The following is a 21,875-nucleotide window of genomic DNA, read 5'->3' as shown; positions in this document are numbered from 1 at the left end:
AAATTTCTTGTTAACAAACTATAGTTTTGGCAAGTCGGTTAGGACATCTACTTTGTGCATGACACAAGTAATTTTTACAACAATTGTTTACAGGCAGATTATTTCACTATCACAATTCCAGTGGGTCAGAAGTTTACATACACCTAGTTGACTGTGCCTTTAAACAGCTTGGATAATTCCAGAAAATTATGTCATGGCTTTAGAAGCTTCTGATAGGCTAATTGACATCATTTGAGTCAATTGGAGGTGTACCTGTGGATGTATTTCAAGGACTACCTTCAAACTCAGTGCCTCTTTGCTTGACATCATGGGAAAATCAAAAGAAATCAGCCAAGACCTCAGAAAGAAATGTGTAGACCTCCACAAGTCTGGTTCATCCTTGGGAGCAATTTCCAAATGCCTGAAGGTACCACGTTCATCTGTACAAACAATAGTACGCAAGTATAAACACCATGGGACCATGTAGCCGTCATACCGCTCAGGAGTTGTCGCTAGATAATTGAATGTTAATTTCTCTACCATAAGCCACCTCAAGTCATTTTAGAGAATTTGGCCAACCGGCCTCCCAACCGCAGACAGCGTGTATGGTGTTGCGTGGGCAAGCGGTGTGCTGATGTCATTGTGAACAGAGCGCTCCATGGTGGCGGTGTGGTTATGGAATGTGCAGGCATAAGCTACAATGAACACAATTGCATTTTATCTATGGAAATGTGAATGCACAGAGATACCGTGACAAGATCCTGAGGCCCATTGTCCTGCCATTCATCCGCCGCCATCACCTCATGTTTCATCATGATAATGCACAGCCCCATGTCGTAAGGATCTGTACACAATTCCTGGAAGCTGAAAATGTCCCAGTTCTTCCAAGGCCTGCATACTCACCCACTGAGCATGTTTTGGATGCTCTGGATAGACATGTACGCCAGTATCCAGCAACTTCACAAAGCCATTGAAGAGTGGGACAACATTCCACAGGCCACAATCAACAGCCTAATCAAATCTGTGAAGATGTGTTGCGCTTCATGAGGCAAATGGTTGTTATGCCAGATACTGACTCCACGCCCCTACCCTTTAAAAAAAAAAAAGTATCTGTACTTTCATGTTAAATCTATATTAGGGCCTAATGAATTTTTTCAATCAACTAATATCCTTATATGAATTGCAACTCAGTAACATCTTTGAAATTGTTGCATTTATATTTTTCAGTATACTTGGAGCTCATTAAACCATCGGATGTGTCCAAATATACATTGGCTAGCCGACATATTGGATCGCTAACCATAGGCCTGGGGCCATGAAACACTACTGTTTAACAGACTGCTTATCAAAATAAACAGTTACAAGAGTAACTCACTAATTTCCCTCATCTCCCATAGTAGCGTTGTGTGCGTGTGTTCATTTCCCCATCTCCCATTGTAGCTAATTTCCCAGGGAAGTAAATAAGGAAATAGTGATTAAATCTGATTGGAATGCATTAGAGTCAATATACATAAACTACATAGCATCTGCAGGACAGCAAGTATAGTTGAAGGCACTTTTACTTTTGGGTGGAAGATTCTATCAGTTGCACACATGCATTGAATTTAAAGCAACAAAAGAACATAGCTTCCATCGATCATTGACAACAATATGGATTTAAGAGATTTAAATGTAGTTACTCATACTATGAAAAAATAAAATTGACTTCTTACAAGGGCATATAGATTTGACTTTGGGGAACAGTTAAAATAACAAACCAGAGGGAAGTCAAAAGATGAATACCCGTATAGTTAAAGAAAAACACTGATTCAAAACGCACTTTATAAAACTAAAAGCAGTTAAGGGCAGTTTGACCAACTATTGAGATACAGTAGTGCCCTAAATAAAAGGTATAAACATTCTCCATTGCCATTAACTGAAGTTGAACAGTATTTTTCAGTTCTTGCCTACTTTGTAAATGCAGGGGTGTATTCATTACGCTAATTGGGCATGACAGCATGCAATCGCTCAGTCCTTGTATTCAGTGTACTTCTTAGACGAGCCATGCACCTTGCTGGCAGGGTACTTCAGCCTATTTAGGGCCATTTTGCACAGCACTGCTTGGGGTAAATCGATATGACATTTCTCTGCCAGCTCAACTAGGTAGATGAGGACGTCGCTGAGTTCATGTGCCAGGTGCTCGCGCTCGGAGTCGGTCCAGCCGGGAAGTCCTTCGGTCACCTCGCCACGCCACTGGAACAGCTCCGATACCTCGCCAACTTCTCCGACCATAGCTAGCAGGAGGTTGCGGGGTTGGTGGAACTGGTTCCAGTCTCGCTCGTCAGTAAATTCCGCTTGCATCCGTCGTATGTCTTCGATGGTAGGTTCGGCAGTGAAAGAGAACGTATCAGTTGGGGTTCTTCTCTTGGTTCCATTTTGCTTGGCAGCGTGGATGTCTGCCTCGCCGTTTTCACAAGCTATTTTTGACTTGCTAGGAGTGCCATTGGTGTGTTTAGCTTCAGATCGGGCCACCGTCTCCCTGTCCAGTCCATGCACTCCATCGCCGTTCATTGCCATTGCCAATTTTACACCAAACTATTGCACGGATCAACACTTACTTCGCTGTAAACAACCAACCTTGACAACAATATGGGGAAAACTCCCGCCACAAAAACGCTGCTCTTGTACCCGGAAAATGTCACATACATCGCCGGAAATTCGAAATATGGGTTGCATTACATGTGTTGCATTGTGGGGTGTTGAGTTTTCCTAAAGGCACTTGCCCTCGTATTTTGTGTGAAAGTAAGTTTACTATGACTACAACTACCATAATAGCCTAAATAGAAAGGCTAAAAATGGCAGGCTCCTCTGCAGGAATGACTGCACTGCTATGTAATATCAATAAACAAATTGCAATATTTTATCCAACGATTACTTACCAAAGGCACAGTTGGTGTGTGATAAGGAGAATATGTATGTCTGTCTCCCGATGCCAGAGTCAAGCCCAAACAAAACGGAAAAGGTAGGTCCACGGAGTGAATGCTAACGTTAGCTAGCTCGCACTGATGTGCACTGTTTGTGTATCGTGTGCGCGCCTGTGCTAGTTAGCGAGGATGGCAGTCGCACATCATTCATAACCACATTCCCTTCCGTATTTAGACGTTGCAAACATTGCTGTTAGTTAAAAACCTCCATGCAGTTTATTTATAGCTATTCGTCTGCATGATAGTTTCCTTTATAAATATGTAAATATTGTCCTTACCCCTCTCTGCCTTCAGAGCATCCTCACAGGTTGTCTCGACAGGGATTCTGAATGACTTTGATTAGGTATGATGATGTCACTAAAGTTTTGCTGATATGCCGCATTCAAAACAACTGGGAACTCATGACGTCAGTTATATTTAGGTCGGAAAGTCGGAGCTCTAGAAAGAGGCCCGAGTTTTTTTATTTCACCTTTATTTAACCAGGTAGGCTAGTTGAGAACAAGTTCTCATTTACAACTGCGACCTGGCCAAGATAAAGCAAAGCAGTGTGACACAAACAACAACACACAGTTACACATGGAATAAACAAACATACAGTCAATAATACAATAGAAATAGTCTATATATAATGTGTGCAAATGAGGTAGGACAAGGGAGGTAAGGCAATAAATAGGCCATAGTGACGAAATAATTACAATTTAGCAATTACACAGGAGTGATAGATGTGCAGAAGATGAGTGTGCAAGTAGAGATACTGGGGTGCAAAGGAGCAAAATAAATAACAGTATGGGGATGAGGTAGTTGGATGGGCTATTTACAGATGAGTTATGTACAGTTGCAGTGAACTGTGAGCTGCTCTGACAGCTGGTGCTTAAAGCTAGTGAGGGAGATATGAGTCTCCAGCTTCAGTGATTTTTGCAGTTTGTTCCAGTCATTGGCAGCAGAGAACTGGAAGGACAGGCGGCCGAACGAGGAATTGGCTTTGGGGGTGACCAGTGAAATGGTTCAGAGTTGGATGACTGTTCATATCGATTTTTTTATTTATTTTGTATTATTTTTAATTTTTTTTTCCCCAATCGGAGCTCGTTTTTCCCCAGTTCCCAGTTGTTTTGAACGCACTGAAGTTGGAGATTTCCGAGGTCCCTGTTATGAACGCGGCAGTAAATCCACCAACAGAACTGTCTAGAATGCTGCACTGTAAACTCCTATAACAGACAACCCAGGCAGTTAGCTATTCATAAGTCCAGTCTATTAGTCAGTTCAGAAAATGAAATTGTGGAGTTGATATAGTGGCCTCCCATTTGTAAGTGTTCAATTCTCTGACTGTGTATGTGTGCTTCTAGTGCTCCCCAGGAGCTGGTAGGTGTGGTGGGTCTGGAGATCCATGCTCAGATCCACTCCAACACCAAGCTGTTTTCTGGCTCCCAGGTCGGGTTCCAGGCTCCACCTAACTCCCTGGTGTCCTTCTTTGATGCCTCTTTACCTGGAACTCTACCTGTGAGTTATCGTGCATCTAATGAGAAACATGCCTCATGTCAATAAAGGTTGTTTGTCTATTCGTTGCGTAATAATACAGTTGTCCATCATAACATAATCTGGTCTATGTAACCTAGCCTACAATATGCCGATGTACATAGTCATTTGACCAAGTTCCTTTCTTTTTCCTCTTCAGGTGCTGAACAGACGATGTGTGGAGGCTGCAGTGATGACAGGTTTGGCTCTTAACTGTACCATCAACAGGAAGTCTCTCTTTGACAGGAAGCACTACTTCTACGCTGACCTTCCTGTAAGTCAACCCGGACCGCATCTATCCTCCAATCACAAGCAATCGTCAATCACATTTATTTCTAAAGCCCTTTTTAGGCTACATCGGCAGTTTTTACAAAGTTATTGAATACAGTAACCCGGCCTAAATCACAGAGGAGACAACTTACTCCCCCTTTAATAAGTAGCTCTCATTGGTCAAAGCAGCCATCTCTCCCCAAAGTAACTTTCCCATTTTACTTCCTCCCTGTCCCTGAGCTAGGCTATCATTTAATAGTGACGAGTCTGGCTAAACCGGCAGAAAAGCATATTGCCACCGATATCTAGCCAAATGACAGCTTCTGTTCCTCCTGTTAGCTGTTAGAAGTCAAGTCGCGGCCAAGTGATATTCACCCTCACCTTGCTGCCAGGCGCTCCTGGGTAATTTTAGTGCCGTTATGACTGACATTTTATGACCTTGACATCAAGACATGTCATTGGAAGAGTCGAAGAGATTCAATAGCAATTGCCCAACAAAGCCTCCCAAAACGTTTCATTTCACTTTGGAAAGATGGGCAGCCCTAGCTTAATGTGACCTGTGTAGAAAGAAATGACCCTGACATTACTCTTGACGAGCTGATGATGAGAAATTGTGGACCTGAGAAAAGGATGAATTTGAATAATTTAAGTGCCTTAGCGGTATTATACCATAATGTGACTTTCCACTCTCAAGAAAATGACAAGACGGCTAGAAGATTTGTCTGTTACAGTGCAATCCATACCTTTCCTGTATTAGATGAGTGAAGAGTTTCAAAAGCTTCCCTAACTTTGTCCTAAGGTCAAGGTCATTTCTAATGACCAATAGAGTAGCTTGTGAGGGTTATTTTGTGGGGTCAGGGAATGGATTGTTGATCGTCGGGTTGTCAGTGCAGTTGTCTTAATGTTATGGTACGTCAATATCCTGTCAATTAAGAAATGAACTAGATGGCATGATGGCCTAAGTCATTCTAGATCTTTTGAATGAAAGCATATGATCAACACAAGGCCTGCCAAGCCTAGATTGTTAGAAGATTGAGTTGTCTTCGAACCCAGCAGTCAGATTCATTGGTAATAATGTTATCGTGAGGCTACAGCTGCATAATCCTTCCTCACAGCAGAGGTAGATTATTGATTTCAAAAGCTCCGACATGTATCCCAGGGGTGAAGTCCCAGCAGGAAGCCGAAGGATTATTCCCAAATCCCACCTCATCTTGTTTCCCCGTTGTAGATTTTTCGGTCTGCTTACTGAGTGTTGCATCACCTCTCTCTCTCTCTCTCTCTGGGTTATGTTAAAACATGCGCTGTTGAAACCATAGTGCCAGTTAAGATTTTAAATGTTCACCATGCCCACAAGTAATACCAATGCTTATAAATATGTTTTTGCTTACGCTGTAGACAACACTTGTGTTTTACCAGGCCTGGGAAATAGACAGGGAATAGGGATGGAGAGTAAAAGGCCTATATTGCATAATGAATCCTGCTAATGCGTTAAATTCAGTTGGGAGTGATGTTCATGCTCTCTTCATGATATGTAGAGAGAGAAAACAATAGCCATGATGACCGAAGCATTAAGCAGCACATTCTCTATTAAATTATTTTACTAGCAGCCTGTTGAAGTAGAGAGAACGAGGACATTTAAAAAATATATATAAAAAAAATAAAACATGCATTTATTAAGAACACATGTATGGAGTTGTGCATTATTGATGTGTTCCATGATTTAATTTCACACAACGAACGCACTGCTGCTCATTACATGATTTATGATGCGCTTGCCTGACCAGCAGCAGGAATGAATTGAAGTGGCAGGCAGGTGTTATAACAGCTAGCCTCTTAATAACATGCACCAGCAGCTTCACACTAAGCTACTAGCGGATATGCATAATTAGACTTTTCTGGAGTGTTTTCTGTGCAGACGTTTATCCCTGACGACTATTTAATGACTCAAATGGATCTGTTTCGTGGGACGTGGATGTACAGTAGCTAGGCCTAGTTGAATCCAGGGTTGTAGAGGGGAATATTTTGGTGCATCGAATCATGAATCCGTTGAAGGAAGCTTAGATTCAGTGAGCTGAATCTGAAAACGACAAATAGCAGTCTAGTTGGAGAGAGAGCTCTCAGGTTTGGATTTACTTTCCTGAACCGACTGAGTGCTTTAATACCAGACTGCTCATTAGGCTTTGGGGCTGGGGTGTGACAAGAAGAGCTTGAAGGACCCAGAGGCTTCCAGTAGCAGTTTTTTTACCACCACTGGTCTGCATCCAACTTCAGCTGCCCTTCATTATACAAAGCACCAACACCCCTTCAGTGATTATGCAGGAATTGCAAATGATCCACCATTTTGGTGGGTGCTAAGCTAACTAATGTAGCCTGTGTGTGAACAGCAATGCATACACTATGCTAACTAGGAGGCGCTTGCGCTAATGAATCACATTTGCATTGACACTGACAGAGCTCTATGAGTGAATTGATTATTCTAGAAAGGGAGAAATCAGCATCTTTTAATGCTATAATCCTGTATTTATAGTACACCGCTGAGATAAAATGGAATGTCTCACGTGGTCCATTATGCTTGTGTTGTTGCCAATGATTGATTTGTTGATCAGGTACACAACAACACACAGATGGTTATGGTTAATTCACTTTTTTTCTCTCTTTTTTTTTTTTTGTTGCTCATATTTATTCCTTCCCTTTCTTTTTCTTCCGTCGGCATGCCAATAAATATGATGAATGTTTAGTCTTTTCTAGCGACGGTTGCCGTGGCAACGGGGCATAGCGCTACCGTACTCACTTGTGGAATAGCGGCAGCCAGCACAGTGGCTCTTCAGAATAAGAGAACAGATAAAATATTCATTCAGTTCGCTTTTTTGACTTTGAACCCCTCTCAACGAAACAACAATAATATTCCAACCGCATAATAATGAGTTGGAGTAACCAGTTTTAGGGGCCTATTATCCCCCCCCCAAAGTAAATAACTAATGGATGAATCTTAGCTCATGTTTAATGCATGGATTGCTATTTTGTTCATAACACTCTTGACCCCTTGAAATACTTAAGGTTATTTCCAAGTTAATTGTAATGGTAAATCGTTGATTATGCAGGCCAAGTTTATTTCGGTATTAACCCCATGTTTTCCTATAGTGTCTATAATATAAATGACTTAATTGTATTATATAGTGGCTGTAATTAAATACCTAAGCCTGGTCCCAGATCTGTTTGCGAGGAGTCCTCTATAGGTAATACCTATAATCGTTGTCATGCCAAATGTCAAGTTTATACAGCATATAAGACCAGGCTATTACATACCTGATAAATGAGACACATTTAGACAGCTGAAGCAAGCTCACAGAATTGACCTTTTGTAGTTTAATGTGTTTCCTCCATCCAGGCGGGCTACCAGATCACCCAACAGAGGCTGCCCATCGCTGTGGACGGCACCCTGACCTACAGTCACCTGGGGGGCCGTAAGAGGAACACGGTGGTCACCAAGAGTGTCAGGATCAAACAAATCCAGCTGGAGCAGGACAGTGGCAAGAGCCTCCACGATGACTACAGGAGCCAGACCCTTATAGACCTCAACAGAGCAGGTAGATGGAGTTTAGCTGCCCATTGGTGTAGCTCAACAGAGCAGGTAGATGGAGTTTAGCTTCCCATCGGTGTAGCTCAACAGAGCAGGTAGATGGAGTTTAGCGTCCCATCGGTGTAGCTCAACGGAGCAGGTAGATGGAGTTTAGCTTCCCATCGGTGTAGCTCAACGGAGCAGGTAGATGGAGTTTAGCTTCCCATCGGTGTAGCTCAACAGAGCAGGTAGATGGAGTTTAGCTTCCCATCGGTGTAGCTCAACAGAGCAGGTAGATGGAGTTTAGCTTCCCATCGGTGTAGCTCAACAGAGCAGGTAGATGGAGTTTAGCTTCCCATCGGTGTACCTCAACAGAGCAGGTACCATAGTTCAAACACTCATAGACTCCAAGAGGAGTCTACCATAGAGCTCCAACTAGTATATACAGATCTAGATAGAACAGGGACTGGCTAGCCAAATCCTATGTAGGCATATGGGGAGTGTATGTAACATCTCTCTCTCCCTCCAGGTGTGGGACTGATGGAGCTGGTGATGGAGCCAGACATGAGCTGTGGAGAGGAGGCAGCAGCAGCCGTCAGAGAGATGCAGCTCATACTGCAGGCTCTAGGGACCTGCCAGGGAAACATGGCTGGTGAGGAGGCCTGCATTGGACACACACACACTCACTAACACACCAGGGGAACATGGCTGGTGGGGAGGCCTGCATTGGACACACACACACTCACTAACACACCAGGGGAACATGGCTGGTGGGGAGGCCTGCATTGGACACACACACACTCACTAACACACCAGGGGAACATGGCTGGTGGGGAGGCCTGCATTGGACACACACACACTCACTAACACACCAGGGGAACATGGCTGGTGGTAGAGGGCCAGCAGTATCATACCTTCTCTCTTCCCATAGAGGGCCAGCAGTATCATACCTTCTCTCTTGCTATCGAGGGACAGCTGTCTCAATACCTTGTCTCGTGCTATAGAGGGCCAGCTGTCTCATACCTTCTCTCTTGCTATAGAGGGCCAGCTGTCTCATACCTTCTCTCTTCCCATAGAGGGCCAGCTGTCTCATACCTTCTCTCTTGCTATAGAGGGCCAGCTGTTTCATACCTTCTCTCTTCCTATAGAGGGCCAGCTCTCACACCTTCTCTCTTCCCATAGAGGACCAGCTGTCTCATACTTTCTCTCTTCCCATAGAGGACCAGCTGTATCATACCTTCTCTCTTCCCATAGAGGGCCAGCTGTCTCATACCTTCTCTCTTGCTATCGAGGGCCAGCTGTCTCATACCTTCTCTCTTGCTATCGAGGGCCAGCTGTCTCATACCTTCTCTCTTGCTATAGAGGGCCAGCTGTATCATACCTTCTCTCTTCCCATAGAGGGCCAGCTGTCTCATACCTTCTCTCTTGCTATCGAGGGCCAGCTGTCTCATACCTTCTCTCTTGCTATAGAGGGCCAGCTGTCTCATACCTTCTCTCTTGCTATAGAGGGCCAGCTGTCTCATACCTTTTCTCTTGCTATAGAGGGCCAGCTGTCTCATACCTTCTCTCTCCTATAGAGGGCCAGCTGTCTCATACCTTCTCTCTTCCCATAGAGGGCCAGCTGTCTCATACCTTCTCTCTTCCCATAGAGGGCCAGCTGTCTCATACCTTCTCTCTTCCTATAGAGGGCCAGCTGTCTCACACCTTCTCTCTTCCTATAGAGGGCCAGCTGTCTCACACCTTCTCTCTTCCTATAGAGGACCAGCTGTCTCATACCTTCTCTCTTCCTATAGAGGGCCAGCTGTCTCACACCTTCTCTCTTCCTATAGAGGGCCAGCTGTCTCATACCTTCTCTCTCCTATAGAGGGCCAGCTGTCTCATACCTTCTCTCTCCTATAGAGGGCCAGCTGTCTCATACCTTCTCTCTTGCTATAGAGGGCCAGCTGTCTCATACCTTCTCTCTTCCCATAGAGGGCCAGCTGTCTCATACCTTCTCTCTTCCTATAGAGGGACAGCTGTCTCAATACCTTGTCTCGTGCTATAGAGGGCCAGCTGTCTCATACCTTCTCTCTTGCTATCGAGGGACAGCTGTCTCAATACCTTGTCTCGTGCTATAGAGGGCCAGCTGTCTCATACCTTCTCTCTTCCCATAGAGGGCCAGCTGTCTCATACCTTCTCTCTTCCCATAGAGGGCCAGCTGTCTCATACCTTCTCTCTTGCTATAGAGGGCCAGCTGTTTCATACCTTCTCTCTTCCTATAGAGGGCCAGCTCTCACACCTTCTCTCTTCCCATAGAGGACCAGCTGTCTCATACTTTCTCTCTTCCCATAGAGGACCAGCTGTATCATACCTTCTCTCTTCCCATAGAGGGCCAGCTGTCTCATACCTTCTCTCTTGCTATCGAGGGCCAGCTGTCTCATACCTTCTCTCTTGCTATCGAGGGCCAGCTGTCTCATACCTTCTCTCTTGCTATAGAGGGCCAGCTGTCTCATACTTTCTCTCTTCCAATAGAGGGCCAGCTGTCTCATACCTTCTCTCTTGCTATAGAGGGCCAGCTGTCTCATACCTTCTCTCTTGCTATAGAGGGCCAGCTGTCTCATACCTTCTCTCTTGCTATAGAGGGCCAGCTGTCTCATACCTTCTCTCTTGCTATAGAGGGCCAGCTGTCTCATACCTTCTCTCTTCCCATAGAGGGCCAGCTGTCTCATACCTTCTCTCTTCCTATAGAGGGCCAGCTGTCTCATACCTTCTCTCTCCTATAGAGGGCCAGCTGTCTCATACCTTCTCTCTTCCCATAGAGGGCCAGCTGTCTCATACCTTCTCTCTTCCTATAGAGGGCCAGCTGTCTCACACCTTCTCTCTCCTATAGAGGGCCAGCTGTCTCATACCTTCTCTCTCCTATAGAGGGCCAGCTGTCTCATACCTTCTCTCTTCCCATAGAGGGCCAGCTGTCTCATACCTTCTCTCTTCCTATAGAGGGCCAGCTGTCTCATACTTTCTCTCTTCCTATGGAGGGCCAGCTGTCTCACACCTTCTCTCTTCCTATAGAGGGCCAGCTGTCTCACACCTTCTCTCTTCCTATAGAGGGCCAGCTGTCTCATACCTTCTCTCTCCTATAGAGGGCCAGCTGTCTCATACCTTCTCTCTCCTATAGAGGGCCAGCTGTCTCATACCTTCTCTCTTGCTATAGAGGGCCAGCTGTCTCATACCTTCTCTCTTCCTATAGAGGGCCAGCTGTCTCACACCTTCTCTCTTCCTATAGAGGGCCAGCTGTCTCATACCTTCTCTCTCCTATAGAGGGCCAGCTGTCTCATACCTTCTCTCTCCTATAGAGGGCCAGCTGTCTCATACCTTCTCTCTTGCTATAGAGGGCCAGCTGTCTCATACCTTCTCTCTTCCCATAGAGGGCCAGCTGTCTCATACCTTCTCTCTTCCTATAGAGGGACAGCTGTCTCAATACCTTGTCTCGTGCTATAGAGGGCCAGCTGTCTCATACCTTCTCTCTTGCTATCGAGGGACAGCTGTCTCAATACCTTGTCTCGTGCTATAGAGGGCCAGCTGTCTCATACCTTCTCTCTTCCCATAGAGGGCCAGCTGTCTCATACCTTCTCTCTTCCCATAGAGGGCCAGCTGTCTCATACCTTCTCTCTTGCTATAGAGGGCCAGCTGTTTCATACCTTCTCTCTTCCTATAGAGGGCCAGCTCTCACACCTTCTCTCTTCCCATAGAGGACCAGCTGTCTCATACTTTCTCTCTTCCCATAGAGGACCAGCTGTATCATACCTTCTCTCTTCCCATAGAGGGCCAGCTGTCTCATACCTTCTCTCTTGCTATCGAGGGCCAGCTGTCTCATACCTTCTCTCTTGCTATCGAGGGCCAGCTGTCTCATACCTTCTCTCTTGCTATAGAGGGCCAGCTGTATCATACTTTCTCTCTTCCCATAGAGGGCCAGCTGTCTCATACCTTCTCTCTTGCTATCGAGGGCCAGCTGTCTCATACCTTCTCTCTTGCTATAGAGGGCCAGCTGTCTCATACCTTCTCTCTTGCTATAGAGGGCCAGCTGTCTCATACCTTCTCTCTTGCTATAGAGGGCCAGCTGTCTCATACCTTCTCTCTTCCCATAGAGGGCCAGCTGTCTCATACCTTCTCTCTTCCTATAGAGGGCCAGCTGTCTCATACCTTCTCTCTCCTATAGAGGGCCAGCTGTCTCACACCTTCTCTCTTTCCATAGAGGGCCAGCTGTCTCATACCTTCTCTCTTCCCATAGAGGGCCAGCTGTCTCATACCTTCTCTCTTGCTATAGAGGGCCAGCTGTCTCATACCTTCTCTCTCCTATAGAGGGCCAGCTGTCTCATACCTTCTCTCTTCCCATAGAGGGCCAGCTGTCTCATACCTTCTCTCTCCTATAGAGGGCCAGCTGTCTCACACCTTCTCTCTCCTATAGAGGGCCAGCTGTCTCATACCTTCTCTCTCCTATAGAGGGCCAGCTGTCTCATACCTTCTCTCTTCCCATAGAGGGCCAGCTGTCTCATACCTTCTCTCTTCCTATAGAGGGCCAGCTGTCTCATACTTTCTCTCTTCCTATGGAGGGCCAGCTGTCTCACACCTTCTCTCTTCCTATAGAGGGCCAGCTGAGAGTGGATGCCAACGTGTCCGTCCACAGACCTGGGGATCCTTGGGGCATCAGGACTGAGGTCAAGAACATCAACAGTGCCCGCAACCTGGCCAGGGCCATAGGTGAGTGCTGCAGAGGGCTTTTCACAATACTGAGCCAAACCAGAGAGGCGAAGCGAGAAGCTCCACTCGCGTCAATGCGAGAATACGGCGATAAGTACACCAACTGGGGATTGTTTTTGTATGGAGGTCTATGAGAGGGGGTCGGATCTGGTAAGAAAAAAATGTGATAGCTAATTTTCTAAGTGAGGCTTATTTGACCTAATAGAAGTTGCATAATGTTTAGGTTGTTTTACGAATGTACTGATATACACTACATGACCAAAAGCATGTGGACACCTGCTCGTTGAACATCTCATTCCAAAATCGTGGGCATTAATATGGAGTTGGTCCCCCCTTTTGCTGCTATAACAGCCTCCACTCTTCTGGGAAGGCTTTCCACTAGATGTTGGAACATTGCTGCGGGGACTTGCTTCCATTCAGCTACAAAAGCATTAGTGAGGTCGGGCACTGATGTTGGACGATTAGGCCTGGCTCACAGTCGGTGTTCCAATTCATACCAAAGGTGTTCGATGAGGTTGAGGTCAGGGCTCTGTGCAGGCCATTCAAGTTCTTCCACACCGATCTCGACAAACCATTTCTGTATGGACCTCGCTTTGTGCACGGGGGCATTGTCATGCTGAAGCAGGAAAGGGCCTTCCCCAAACTGTTGCCACAAAAGTGGAAGCACAGAATCGTCTACAAGCGTTAAGATTTCCCTTCACTGGAACCAAGGGGCCTAGCCCGAACCATGAAAAACAGCCCCAGACCATTATTCCTCTTCCAACAACATTACAGTTGGCACTATGCAATGGGGTAGGTTGTGTTCTCCTGGCATCCGCCAAACCCAGATTTGTCTGTCCAGAGAATGTTTCCACTTTTCCAGAGTCCAATGGCAGCGAGCTTTATACCACTCTAGCCAATGCTTGGCATTGCTCATGAGCACGGCCATGGAAACCCATTTCATGAAGCTCCTGACGAACAGTTATTGTGCTGATGTTGCTTTTGGAGGCAGTTTGGAACTCGGTAGTGAGTGTTGCAACCGATGACCGATGATTTCTACGCGCTACAGCACTCGCTGGTCCCATTCTGTGAGCTTGTTTGGTCTACCACTTTGCGGCTGAGCCGTTGTTGCTCCTAGACATTTCCACTTCACAATAACAGCACTTACAGTTGACCGGGGCAACTCTCGTAGGGCTGAAATTTGACGAACTGACTTGTTGGAAAGATGGCATCCTATGACGGTGCCACGTTGAAAGTCACTGAGCTCTTCAGTAAGGCCATTCTACTGCTAATGCTTGTCTATGGAGATTGCATGGCTGTTTGCTCAATTTTATACACCTGTCAGCAACTGGTGTCCACTAATTTGAAGGGGTGTCCACATACTTTCATTTATATATATAAGTGGACGCACGTGGCATCTCAGCAACTTTGAGGGAAAACATGTATATTGGAGTTGTCTATTGTTCACAAGTGTATCTGCCCTCTCTTTGGCTAGAATGTTCCCATCTAATCTTGCCTCCTCCCGCCTGCCTTTCCGTCTTTGCGACAACGACTCCCATTGTCAGGGCAGGGACAAGACCATCTCGTCATTATATAGACTATGTTATAGAGTATCTCCGGCCAAACTGAGCCGAGCCAAACCAAGCTGTATTGAGCTGGCCTGGTTAAAGCCTTCACCATAGTTGCTGGAACCGTGCCGAAAAGGACAATGTGAATAGACAATATCTGAGCCAGAACAGTTTGGTTCAGGTTGGCACGATAGTGTGTGAAGGGTATATCCTCATTGTCATTGGTGGGAGTTAGTGGAGGTACTGAAGTGAAGCGGTCGCAACCCAGTGGGTCTGGAATGAGCTAGTTGGATGAGCACTCAGGGAATTAGACACACACACACACACACAGAAAGAGAGAAAAAGAGCGAACAGCATGGAATCCTTTTCATGGGCTGTCATCTTTCTGAAACAGTCGTCTGATGGAGGGCTGTGTAATTATGCGTGCACTGCAAGTCAAACTGGGAGTCAAAGATTAGAGACAACATGAGGCATAAACACACACACACACACACACACACACACACACACACACACACACACACACACACACACACACACACACACAGACACACACAGAAATGAGGCTCACACACAACCGGCCTTATCTGTCTTCGCCTGTGTGAATGTTCTCTCAGACAACTCAGTGTAACTGCCATAACCTCCCCTTGTCTCAACTTCATACGTCTTTCCATGATTTGTTCTTTCTGAGGTGTTTTATCCCTAAAGGTAGTCGTCACTCTCTCTGCCCACAGGAAGCAGAGAAAGAGGCTTTCTGTTGACAGGAACTGAAGATGGAAAGTCTTCTGAAGAGACGTTTAGTGTAGAGGGAGAGTTAACATGGACGAGAAAGCACGAGGCCTTTCCTACCCACACAAACTCAGGAAGATATAGAATACAACTTTATTGACCATTTGTTTCAGTGAACAACTGAGCACACACAGTCTGTATGCCTAACTTAGGCTAAATTGGCTTTCTACGGAACAATAGATTTCCCTCAACACTAATTCCACTTCTACAGAGTTTCCCATCAAACTTTTTTCTTTCCTCTCCAACTTACTGGAGACAGTGGAGAGTCATAGGGGCCATTGGAATTCTTCACCGGGAGCAGCAGGCCATTAACAGTTGGTGTGATACGAAGTGACTTGGCCGCTTGCATTATTTATCCCAAGAGTAGACTTCCATTTTAGCTTAGTGCAGAGAAGTGATAAAGAGTTTTTAAAAGTCAAAACTCCAGATAGTCGTTTGTCACAGAGAACTAATGTAGCAGCAGTTAGGAGACTTCAGGCATGGCCATGTGTCATGGCAGATGTTGGGAGGATCTAATACCGTGCCAGTGGCTGGATGCTTGCTTCTGAACAGGCCTTGTGTGTGTGTGTGTGTGTGTGTGTGTGTGTGCATCAACAGACTATGAGATCCAGAGACAGATGTTTGTCCTGGAGAGCGGCGGCACGGTGCAGAACGAGACACGGTCGTTTGATGGCAAGACTGGGTAAGAGGCTTATAGAACCAAGTCAAGCTGACAAGTCCCATTACGTTACAGTGTTTCTGATAACATGTCAAAAATGTCTATTGACTAAGAATATGATGTTTCACAGGATAAGGTACAATATACACAGGATGCATCTCTTCAGGGTTTTAATAGTTATTTGGGTCAGATATTCAACCCCCCCTATAATTCAACACCGTATTCCCATATCCAGTGTGATATTTGATCTCAAGACATTCTCTCTTCTGGGGTTGATTTGAAAAGGTTTTAGTAACTAAGGAGGATGAATGAGGCCACTTGGAGTCAGTCAGTGTCTGGTGTTGTGGACCAGCGTGCTAGCGAGGGTTGTAAAGCCCATGAAATGAGCTGCTCTTCACACAGCTGGGGCCTGCCTTTAATGCGCAAGTTAGCGTTTTTCTTGTTCTGGAGGCAGCTCTGCAGAGTGGTCAATAGCTGGCACAGCCACAAAGTCATAAAATCTGATTTTAAACCGAACCTTAACCACACTGCTAATATCCTGATGCCTAACACGAACCTTAAATGAAGAACAAAAAGCCAATTTTGACTTTGCAGCTGGCCTATCTATGGGGAAATCGCTCAGTTCTGCCTCCAGGACAAGACTCGTGACAATAAACGTCAACTTGCCTATAACACCATCGTGTGTGTGTGTGTGTGTGTGTGCGTGTGCGTGCGTGCGTGCGCTGGCCCTGATAGAGTGTGTTTGACAGCAAAGGCCCACAGCTCTGTCATGGTCCAGAAATACACAGAATGACTGGGGGCCCCTCACCTCACACCTGTGGCCCTCGCCCATAGTTACAGCCTCTTCAACATGAACAATCTGCCGTAGTAACTGTTATAACGAGCGAAACACTATCGTTATACAGTACCTCAAAGCCATAACATGTGGTTCCTGCCCTGTGTTTTACAGTCACACCATTCCAATGAGAGACAAGGAGGGCCTTCAGGACTACAGGTGAGTACATCTCATATTCACTTCAGAATGTTCTAGCAGCACAGCCTCCAGCACGGTGTGTGGTATTATACGATCACTGCTGTAGGGCCTGCGTGGAGAGAAGAGGGGGAGCGAGACAGGAAGGAGAGGAGAGAGGTCATCGTGGCTAGGGGCCCAGTAGATGGACATCCCGATAAACATGCGCCACCTCGCGGCCCTAACGCTTCAGTTAGCAAGAGTTGTGACGGAGAGTAAGCGTGCGACGCAGTCACACAAGAGTGTGTGTGTGTGTTTTGTGTGTAGAGACAGCCCTTTGTCTGACCGTGTGACACTGTGTCGTCTAGGAGGCCTGCAGAGATACAGCCAGCACTCCGCTCTTATCGTTCTCTACTGCTGATAACAGCTCCATCTCTATCTTATCTCACTCCTGCCTCTCTTTCTCGCTCCCTCGCTCCTCTGTTGTCTTTAACCGTGCCCGCTCTGGGTGCTCCCTCTGTCACACATGCACTCCCACCTCTCCTCTCTCTTCTCTCTCCCCTCGCTCTCTCCTCTCTCTCTCTCACCTTTCTTCTCTCTCCCACCTCTCCTCTCTTCTCTCTCCCACCTATTCTCTCTCCCCTCGCTCTCTCTTTTCTTCTCTCTCCATCTTTCTTACTCCCCCCCCTCCCCCTCCAGGTTCATGCCGGAGCCCAACCTGCCTCCTCTGATGGTGTACGAGGCGTGCTCTACAGCCCCCCCTGGTGTTGCCCCCAGCCAGGTGGTGGTTCTGGAGGAGGTGAGGGAGAGGCTGCCGGAGCTGCCCAGCGTCAGGAGGCAGAGGCTGGTGGAGACCTACGGCATCCTCCCCGAACACAGCTTCACCCTGGTGGTGAGTGACTACTACAGTATGTAGGTGTGTCTGTTAACGTCCAACTGAGCAAGTTAATTATAGGAGATGGTAGGTAGGTTTCTCAGTCCATCTCTCTGGCTTTCATCTTCTGTCTTCCTGTCTGTCTCTCTCCCTCCCACTTTTTGGCACTCGTTTCTGCTCCCCCTCTCTCCCCCTCTTCCTTTATCTCTCCATTGTACCCTCTCCCTCACTGTCTCTCAATTTAATAACTACCCAAAGTAACCTATTCTTGCACAGCCAGTTACCCTGTCTGCACTTCTGCCTCTGTCCAGCAAGGCGCAGTAGATTGTTGTATATACAGTATTATTGAGTGTGTTTCATTGGGTCTCCTGTTGTAGAATGAGGACGGGCTGATGGACTACTTTGAGGCCGTCGTCAGGGAGACCAAGGCTGGGCCGAGAAAGGTGATTGGCTGGGTGATGAACGAGCTGCAGGGCCTCCTCCATCAACAGAACCTGAGTGTCAGCCAGAGGTGAGACACTCAGTCGTCCTCTTCCTCATCCTCTTCCTCTGTGCCCTACTCTAGCCTCAGTCATTCTCTTTCTCCTCTCCACCTCATCCCTATCATTCTTCCTCTACACCCTTCATCTTGTTTCGCCCTCTTCTCCCTCCCCCCCCTCCCAAACTCCTATCATGTCTCTCCTCCCCTTCCTCCTCCTCCTCCGTTCTACTCTTTCAGTCTTGCGTTGCCTTCAAACCCCATGTTGAAGATCCTATCTCAGCATCCAACGTCTTGGCTAGACGGAGGCCTGAAATCATTTCCATACTGGAAGCATAATTGATGTGCTTTTCCCCTGCGATGTTTCCTATCTATCTTCGTGTTGATACCTTCCATTATTGCTATGGCAGGCCGTGAATGTGAATAGAGAATATATCTGGGTAATAAGCTGAGTGTTTTGAGTTGTTTTTCTATATTACTGTTTTTATCCTACACTCCAGACTGTTCTAAGACTGTGATCAAACAGAAGTATGATGTTTTATGTCTTTTGTCTGAGAACTAGTGGATGATGGGTGGGTGTTTGTGCCTTTTTGTCATTTTGAAGAAAGTGAGAGTGGATGTTGACTATGTGTGGATTCACGTGTTTGTTTATTCATATTTCCGTTCATAACTCAGTCAGTGTGTATGTGTCTCTGGCTCAGTGTGTGTCTGACTCGGGGATTCGTGTCAGAACTGATGATCATGTGCCCTGTAGGTGGCAATGGGCTGTCACAGAGAGAGACGGGGCCAAATAGCCTCTCATTATAAGCACAGTGACTCTGGGGTAGATGGACACCGTCACACAGGAGAGGATAGACTGGGTCTAATGACATCTCCTGTGTCTTCTCTCTCTCTCTTCCTTCTCTCTCGCTCTCTCTCTCTCATATCTGTCTCTCTCTCATTTCTGTCTCTCGCTCTCTCTCTCATATCTGTCTCTCTCTCTCTCATATCTGTAACTCTCATTTCTGTCTCTCGCGCTCTCTCTCATATCTGTCTCTCTCTCTCTCATATCTGTAACTCTCTCTCTCATATGTCTCTCTTTCTCTCTCTTGCTCCCTCTCTCAGTCCGATCTCTCCTCAAGCTCTAGCCCAGATACTGAATCTCCAGGAGAATGGACAAATCTCTTCTTCTATCGCCAAGCAGGTGAGGGATAACAAAATGGCATAACATCCAAAACATTTAATGCAATGTCCATATGTGTTACTACACTGAGTGTACAAAATATTATTAACACTTTCCATGACATAGACTGACCAGGTGAATCCAGGTGAAAGCTATGAGACCTTATTGATGTCACTTGTTAAATCCACTTCAATCAGTGTAGATGAAGGGGAGGAGACATGTTAAAGAAAGATTTTTAAGCCTTCGGAGGGTGAATGGGCAAGACAATAGATTTAAGTGCCTTTGAACGGGGTATGGTAGTAGGTGACAAGCGCACTGGTTTGAGTGTGTCAAGAAGTGCAAAGCTGCTGGGTTTTTCACACTCAACAGTTTCCCGTGTGTATCAAGAATGGTCCACCACCCAAAGGACATCCAGCCAACTTGACACAACTGTGGGAAGCGTTGGAGTCAACATGGGCCAGCATCCATGTGGAATGCTTTCAACACCTTGTAGTGTCCATGCCCTGATGAATTGTAGCTGTTCTGAGGGCAAAGGGGGTGCAACTCAATATTAGGAAGGTGTCCTTATTGTTTTGTACCCTCAGCGTATATTATATCATTTTCAATTGGGGTTTAACCTGAGTGTTTCATTGCTCCATACAGGTGTTCCAGGAGCTGTGGAAGACCCCAGGTAAAACGGCCCAGCAGATCGTCAAGGAGCAGGACCTGGGGATGGTCAACGACAGTACAGAGATCCACAGGATTTGCCAGAAGGTGGTGGACTCACACCCAGACCAGGTGAGGCCTCCCTGGGCAAGAGCTGCCACAATGAGGGCAGGTAGTTTGCCCCTGGTGATGTGTTGGGCAGACCACACCACCCTCTGAAGAGCCCTGCGGTTAGGGGCGGTGCAGTTGCCATACCAGGCGGTGATTCAGCCCGACAGGATGCTCTCAATTGTGCACCCGTAAAAGTTTGAGGGTCTTAGGGGCCAAGCCAAATTTCTTTAGCCTCCTGAGGTTGAAGAGGTGCTGTTGCACCTTCTTCACAAAACTGTCTGTGTGGGTGGACCATTTCAGATTGTCAGTGACGTGTACGCCGAGGAATTTGAAGCTTTTCACCTTCTCCACTAAGTTCGTGTCTCCAGATGTCCACGTTCAGCTCCATCATTTTATTGCCATTAGGAGAGAGAGAGAGGTTATTTTTCTGGTACCACTCCTCCAGGGCCCTCACCTCCCCCCTGTAGGCTGTCTCGTCATTGTTGGTAATCAGGCCTACTACTGTTGTGTCGTCTGCTGTTACTGTTCCCCCTACAGGTCCAAGCCATCCGCAGTGGGAACAAGAAGGTTCTGAACAAGCTCATGGGTCTGGTCCAGAAGGAGACTAAAGGCAGGGCTGACCCAGTCCTGGTACGGGCCGTCCTGGAGCAGAAGACCTCCTGAGGACTAACTAACACTGTCTGTGGCCACCTTGACTGCCTCAACCTTCATATGCCTGGTGGAATATCAAACTGGTCCAAGAGGCAGCAAGCGTGACATCTTTATGGGTTCATCATAGTTATCATGTCCTCTGGTCAAGAGGATTATTGTTGCTAAATCAACTGTCTGTCATGTTGTCTTCTGGCACCGTAACCACCTTTAAGTTGTTGCAGTTGTATTGTAACTTTATTTGTGTACATACATCTATTCTAATTCTCTTTGGAGTGTGCACACTTATCCCCTCCCAAACACACTTACAGTGAGGGAAAAAGTATTTGATCCCCTGCTGATTTTGTACGTGGCAAAACCCTTGTTGGCAATCACAGAGGTCAGACGTTTCTTGTAGTTGGCCACCAGGTTTGCACACATCTCGAGGGATTTTGTCCCAGTCCTCTTTGCAGATCTTCTCTAAGTCATTAAGGTTGAGGCTGACGTTTGGCAACTCAAACCTTCAGCTCCCTCCACAGATTGTCTATGGGATTAAGGTCTGGAGACTGGCTAGGCCACTCCAGGACCTTAATGTGCTTCTTCTTGAGCAACTCCTTTGTTGCCTTGGCCGTGTGTTTTGGGTCATTGTCATGCTGGAATACCCATCCACGACCCATTTTCAATGCCCTGGCTGAGGGGAGGTTCTCACCCAAGATTTGACGGTACATGGCCCCGTCCATCGTCCCTTTGATACGGTGAAGTTGTCCTGTCCCCTTAGCAGAAAAACACCCCCAAAGCATAATGTTTCCACCTCCATGTTTGACGGTGGGGATGGTGTTCTTGGGGTTATAGGCAGCATTCCTCCTCCTCCAAACACGGCGAGTTGAGTTGATGCCAAAGATCTGCAAAGAGCTCCAAACACTTTCACCCAGTTGTCCTCTGAATCATTCAGATGTTCATTGGCAAACTTCAGACGGGCATGTATATGTGCTTTCTTGAGCAGGGGGACCTTGTG

At 46.5% G+C, this 21,875-nt stretch overlaps 2 protein-coding genes across 4 annotated transcripts; one reads left to right on the top strand and one right to left on the bottom strand.

Annotated features, from left to right (window-relative positions):
- Positions 1-1,520: 1,520 nt before the first annotated feature.
- LOC106602394 (dCTP pyrophosphatase 1) lies at positions 1,521-2,659 on the bottom strand. The gene has a single exon (XM_045716606.1). The coding sequence runs from the start codon at positions 2,533-2,535 to the stop codon at positions 1,987-1,989; it is 549 nt and encodes a 182-aa protein (XP_045572562.1). The 5' UTR covers positions 2,536-2,659; the 3' UTR covers positions 1,521-1,986.
- A 118-nt stretch (positions 2,660-2,777) lies between these two features.
- Positions 2,778-21,339, top strand: LOC106602377 (glutamyl-tRNA(Gln) amidotransferase subunit B, mitochondrial). Of its 3 annotated transcripts, XM_045716604.1 has the most exons (14): positions 2,778-2,980; positions 3,237-3,285; positions 4,286-4,439; positions 4,615-4,728; positions 8,113-8,311; positions 8,813-8,935; positions 12,907-13,020; positions 15,954-16,038; positions 16,964-17,008; positions 17,663-17,855; positions 18,215-18,348; positions 19,420-19,498; positions 20,120-20,254; positions 20,771-21,338. In XM_045716604.1, the coding sequence occupies exons 2-14, from the start codon at positions 3,272-3,274 to the stop codon at positions 20,894-20,896; spliced, it is 1,515 nt and encodes a 504-aa protein (XP_045572560.1). In that variant the 5' UTR covers positions 2,778-2,980; positions 3,237-3,271; the 3' UTR covers positions 20,897-21,338. The 3 variants fall into 3 exon arrangements, with proteins under 3 accessions (XP_045572560.1, XP_045572561.1, XP_045572559.1); XM_045716605.1 differs by lacking the exon at positions 3,237-3,285 and having other exon boundaries at positions 4,371-4,439; positions 20,771-21,339; XM_045716603.1 differs by lacking the exon at positions 3,237-3,285 and having other exon boundaries at positions 2,779-2,980; positions 20,771-21,336.
- The last annotated feature ends 536 nt before the right edge of the window (positions 21,340-21,875 follow it).

This window comes from Salmo salar, chromosome ssa04, assembly GCF_905237065.1.
Source record: "Salmo salar chromosome ssa04, Ssal_v3.1, whole genome shotgun sequence".
Taxonomy (NCBI): Eukaryota; Metazoa; Chordata; class Actinopteri; order Salmoniformes; family Salmonidae; genus Salmo; species Salmo salar.
Note: the sequence above shows the minus strand (reverse complement) of the source record. Positions and strands in the feature narration are given on the sequence as shown.